We start from the raw sequence: 6,240 nt of genomic DNA on the forward strand, positions 1-6,240 counted from the left end.
AGTGGTAAAACCAGTCAGTCATGCCCATTATGCCCTGTGGCACGTAGGGCGGCTACCAAGGATCGCCACATCTGACAGTTCTGGGCCATCTTCTGGATAGAGTCGCTCGTGTGTTGCATGGTCTTGAGCCCTGCCTCCACAGATCGGCGCCAGGTGTTTCTTGGTCTTCCCCTCTTCTGCTTTCCTTCAGGTGTCCAATGAAGGGCTGTGCGAGTGATATTGTCCTGCTCTCTCCTCCTGACGTACCCAATCCATCTCCATCGCCTTCGCATGATGATGGTCTCCACTCTTTCTTGATTGCAGCGGGCGAGAAGCTGTTGGTGGGAGAGGGTGTCAGGCCAAAACATTTGCAGGATTCCCCCGAGGTTCTTTGTGTGGAAGACTGACATCTTGGTGTTCACTCTTTGTCATCCTCAAGTATTCAGTGCCGTATAGTAGGGTGGACATCACACAGCTTTTGTAGACCTTCAGCTTGATCTTGGTGCTGTACTGAAAGGACTTCCACACGTTGTTGAGCATTCTGAGTGCGTTTCTGGCATTGTTGAGACGGTTCTTGATGTCACTCCATGCTCCTCCATCATGGTTTCCTGTGCTGCCCAGGTAAGTGAACTCTTCAGTTGTTGGCAAATCTTCTCCGTTCACTTGACCTGGTTTAGGGTTGGACACGTTCAGCAGCATCACTTCTATCTTCTTTTGGCTAATCTTCAGGCCAACCTACTGTGCGTAAGTGTTGAGTCGGGTCGTCTTCTTCTGCACGTGTTGGTGAGCATGGGAGACCAAAGCTAGATCAACTGCAAAATCTAGGTCCTCCAGCGTAGAGAAGACAGTCCATCTGATGCCCCGTGACTGATCTTCTGTTGTGCACCTCATTACCCAGTCAATGGTCATGGTTGAAGAGCATCGCCGACACCGTACAGGCTTGTCTAACGCCAGCCTTCTGTTGTTGTACAGGCTTGTCTAACGCCAGGATCCGTCTTTCTTTTAAAAATTACATGTGTTTATAAAATGACTGACTTTTGAAAAGAGCGATTTCTCTGGCAAAATGCCATAACACATGAATAGCGTACATATTGTTTATAGTCTTGTAAATAATAAAGTTCGTCGTCATCAACCGATGATTGACCGTCTGAATCGAGGCCTTGAAATATAAGTTCTAGAGACTCATCACCATCGTCATATTGATAATCAATTAACAGCAGTAAAAGACTGAATCCAAATTGGGAATGTCATTGAAAATCTCTTGCATTAGCATCATCATCACAATGAGCAAGTTGCTGTCCATCATATACGGTAACAACATGTGACTGCTTCCCATCTCTTCCAGCACGTCCTGTCTGTTGATGTTGATCAAGTGATGTTCTTGCTTGTCCCCAGTTAACAACATATCCAATATCAGGGAAGTCAACACCCATATTGAGAGCAATACTTGTAATTATAATTCTTTTCTGGTCATCCTCTCTGAGAGATTGAAATATTTTGTCTTTGTTTTGCTTCTAAGACAGGGAATGAAAAACTTCAATCAGTAGGTCTTTTTTATCTGTAGAAGTTCTTGGAAATAGGCACTTTTTCCAACTTTATGCAAAAGTTCACTGAATAAATAGCTATGGCTCCTACCTAAAGTGTTACAAAATATTATCGTCTTTGGCATGTCAGAACCATGTTCTTCCAATAAATTAGCTAGCAAGTTTAGATGACAACTCATTTCCTCTTTCTGTGTTTCAACAATGGAAGACCGAAGGTTCTTCTTGTTTGAGCAGATGAAAACCTTTGTTGGTGAATCCAGCAAGAGTACTTGACATATAATTTGTCGAGTCACCAAATCAGCTGTTTCTGTTAGGGCTAGTACTAGGACATCTGGGGAGGAAAAATCAGAACTAAGGCTCCCTAGTGCACATGTTCTTAAAGCTGTTGCACGCACTAGGTGGAGTTTACGACTCCCACAAAAACTTTCAAATTGATAAATACTCGAATTTCTATCTTTTGAAAACGACAATATTCTACATTGTCCTACTATACTCTAGCAACTTTTGTACTTTCAAGAGAGCAGAATTCTCGCACGTTTTTTTGAAAACAGTCTCAATAAACCATGAATCCTAGTTACGATCCTTGATTAAACTGTCTGCTTATACGCGTGATTAGGCTTTCTACTGGGAAGACAACTGAACGTTCTGAAACGACTGTACAGCCTACGATTGAAAATATCATATTAGCTTACTTTCCTCTCAAAGAGATCGAAGCTGGGACAATTTCCCGTTGCACTTCGGAATGCTTCTGTTGTTCCTCGTTTGCCCTTTTTCTTTTTTCGCGATATGCCATGATAAAACACGGAGAGCTTTGATCGAAATTAGAAAACAAGATAAATTTAACCTTAAACCCAAAAAATCATACGGAATTGATATTTGACGGTCTTTCCCTTCCGCCAGTCCACGTCTACGTCTACCGTATTTGTTGCCACGAAGCGCTGTGGGTAGTGTCACTATTTCATCCATTTAATTCAATTCAGCAAATTCGTCCTGTACTCTCAGAACAAAGAAAAATAGCCGCAAAGTAGTTAAAAACATGTTGTTTGTAAGGAGGTAAAGTTGAAGAAATGTTTTTCAACTGGAAACAAGCAAAAACTGACTCCGGTGCTGTAAGACTGCAGAAAGCGTTGCTCGAATTCAAAAAAGCGAAAAACAGCCCAGTTGTCGTTGCAAAGGTAAAAAAACATGTTTCTGGTGCAAAAGGCTTCAAACAACAAAATTGAGTGCAGAGCAAACCAAACATGCTTCCGGTGCATTAAAGTAAAAAAGAGCTTAATTTGGACTTAACATCGTTTCGAGTGAAGTAAAGCTAAAATGAGCGTGACCTTCTGCAAACGGGCAAAACACCTTTTTCTGCTGCAGAAACGCTTAAAACAGTGTAATTAAGGAACAAATGAAAGTGCTCTGTGAGCAAACTCGTGAATTGACACATGATTTTTTAGATTATGTTTAATGTTATCTGGTTTAGGGAATTTTGTGGTTGATTGTCATATCTAGAGTACGAGCAGTAGTTCAGTGTTCGCTAATGTAGCAAAGAAACAAAGTAACGTTGGGATAAGAAGGCATTACAATTGAAATGATCATGCTATTACATTTGACAAGGTAGATGATGTCATGTGTTTTAAACGTCTATCATTTTTGTTTCTGGCTCAAAAGAAAAGGTTGGAAGTAAATGTGGGTGAAAAGTGAAATTTACTGTCTTTCGTTGTAAATATTAGAAAATCAAGGCAATACTGTCTTAATGAAAACATTAACGATTCCCTCTTTATCAAATGAGACAAACGGGAACGAGTTTTGAGTGATATAACTAAGCCAAGCCTGCCACCGTCATTTTGGATCTCCGCCTGGGTAGATTTAAGTCACGTGCTAGGCAACGTATTATCAATAACAAGATAGAATTTCATTTCAGGCCTGTTTATCAATTTTGTGGTGTGTAACTTTCGCATTTTAGTACGTTGTAGGTATGTTGAATCTTTAAATTGTCTTGAAACTTAAAAGAAAATTGTTCTTTAAAAATTCACTGAAAATCGGTAGCTAAAATTGTTTGTTTAGGTGTTATTTGATTTTCGTGTTAACTTGTTATTTCGTCAGTCGCCGGCATCTTCCGTTGCTTCACACAGGAAAAACACAAGCGACGAAACGTAATGATCAATTTTGTCCTCAATCTCACGCTATAACAGAAAAAGCTTTTATACATCTGTAAACTCCGAGCGCTTCGCAGTAAGTGATATTTTCAATGAATCTTCGGATTGTTTTCAAGTTCAAGGATTGTAAATTACAATTTTATAATAAACGAAGATTGTTCTGTTATTTCAGTGTGAATCCTTGCATGCCTGCCAGTCGCTGGCGCCGCTTGTTGAAACTAAAACGAAAAAAAAAACTCTTTTAAGATTATCATTGGCTTCTTTTTCATCCCACCACTATTCTTAGCAACAAAGGTCGCCATTTCGTCTGTTTATTGCTCGCCAAAAACTATCAAATGCACTCAAAAGCCTAAAATCTAAAAAAAGTTTACAGGAATCGACCAATCGAGCGAGCGAGCGAGCGAGCGAATGCCATTCCCCACATCGTATCTATAACTCGCTCTTGCGCATGCGCGCAATTCACGAGTTAAAAAGGAGAAAACCTTTTTTTTTTCTATCCAATAACGGTGAATGAGTGCAATTTTCCCGCAAAGAAACGAGAATGGGTTTTCGACGCAATAAACCTGATAAAAAGGTATAGTTCAGTTAGAAAAAAAGCAAAAACGCTCTCAAAAAGACAAAGCCTAGGACAGCGTACTTTAGAAAAAAAAAGTAAAAACATCGTTTTGAGTGACACCAAGTCAAAGTCCGGCAGACTTGCTGCAATCTGGCAGAAATCATTTTTTTCAGTGCAATAACGCTGAGAGCAGCGCAATTCTTCGGCAAACAAGGCAAAAAAACACTAATAACAACCCCATTTTGTTAGAAAAAAACATAGCAAAACATGTATTCGGTGCGATAAAACTGAAAAAAGCGCAGTTTAGTTACAAAAAGGTGAAAACGTTGTTCTTAAAAAACTGACCTTGAAAAGAGCGTTATTTACCTGAAAAAAGAAAAAACGTTTAAGGATATCAGAGAAATATTAAGGTGTTTCGCTGCAAAGTAGCAGAAAACCTTTTTTCGGTGAAATGACGCTGGAAAGAGCGCTATTTGGCGGCAAACAAAGTAAAATTTGCTAAAGGCTCGATAAAGGTAAAACGAGCGTATTTTAGGAGAGGGAAAAATTGGTGATTTTCTTTTTAGATAAAGCTTAAAGCAGCCCACTTTAGTAACAAACAAACAAAAATTTTTCTTCCTCCGAGTTTTCATGCAGATTCAGTGGCTGTGGAAATAGAACGACATCCTTGTTAACTTCCTCGTTTTTTCAACAACAACAACAACAACAGCATTTATTTAAACACGATAAAAAATTCAGCAAAAGCTGATGTGGTCGTGTACGGACAATAAAACTAAATTCCTAACTAAATCCAATAAAACTAAATTCCTAACTAATTATAAGAAGACTAATGTAAGATTTCTACATATTTTCAGCAATAAAAATTCTACATAGTACATCATTATAACATGCGTGGCTTAAAAATACACTTGAGTGACTTTTTAAAAGCGTCAACGTCTTGAATTGATCTCATTTGATTTTCCAGAGCGTTCCACCGAGTAATTGACTTGTATGAGCATGATTTCTTGACCATATCGGTCTTAGGTCTAGGTAACTTAAATGTCATTTTCCTCCTGAAGTCGTAGCTACTTACATACTTTTCAAAGTGACGGCTCATAGGACGTGGCAAAAGATTATAATAAGCCTGATGCGCTAAGATTAGTAATCGTTTCTCATACATAATCTCTAAGGTATTCCATTTTACTGTGGCAAGAACCTCCTTGCTTGGAGTACACCAATCCAAGTTAAATATTATTTTCGCCGCTCTAACATGTATAGATTCTAAGCTTGAGAAAAATACTCCACCACAAGAGCCCCAAACTAACATACCATATGTCACAGACGGCAGAATAACCTTAAAATAGAAATCAATTCTTGCCTGTATAGGAAGGAAATACAAGGATTTAAGTAAATTCAACTTCTGCGTATATGACTTAGCTAATTCCGGTACATGATGATCCCATTTAAGAGCATTATCTATCTGAACACCTAGGCATCTTGCAGAAACAACCTCCCCGACAACATAATCACCCATCTTAATAGCTTGTTTTGGCCCAGTAAATTTTCCGCGTCCACCAAGCAATATACATTCCGTCTTGGTGGGATGTGGAGTGAGACAGTTCTCGCAACACCATGTATATAGCCTTGCTAGTACTTCATTCAACTTGGAGGCCACCAGATCATAGGTCGGAGCTGAGACATAGACGGTGGTATCGTCTGCGTACATGTGAAGCTGTGGGTCACCATCTATTCCCTCAGTAATATTGGGCAGATCATTACAGAAGATGGAAAACAGGGTAGGGCCCAGCACCGACCCTTGAGGTACACCAAAAGTAACTGGCATAGCTTGAGATTGACACCCATTAATCGTCGTTACTTGCGTTCTTCCAGAGAGGTAATCTCTTATCCAACACCACAAGTCCCCAGCTACACCAAGACTTTGAAGTTTTCGGAGCAAAATGGAGTGGGGAATTGCGTCAAACGCCTTACGAAAGTCTACAAAAACCACGCCTACAACATGTTTCTTGTCGATCGCTTG

At 39.7% G+C, this 6,240-nt stretch overlaps 1 protein-coding gene across 1 annotated transcript; it reads right to left on the bottom strand.

Moving 5' to 3' along the window:
- Positions 1-333: 333 nt before the first annotated feature.
- Positions 334-678, bottom strand: LOC149034341 (uncharacterized). Its single transcript, XM_089194847.1, has one exon. It carries the CDS (start codon positions 676-678, stop codon positions 334-336), a length of 345 nt encoding a protein of 114 aa, XP_089050973.1.
- Between the last annotated feature and the right edge of the window lie 5,562 nt (positions 679-6,240).

Source organism: Pocillopora damicornis, chromosome 14 (genome assembly GCF_964200805.1).
Source record: "Pocillopora damicornis chromosome 14, jaPocDami1.2, whole genome shotgun sequence".
Lineage (NCBI taxonomy): Eukaryota > Metazoa > Cnidaria > Anthozoa > Scleractinia > Pocilloporidae > Pocillopora > Pocillopora damicornis.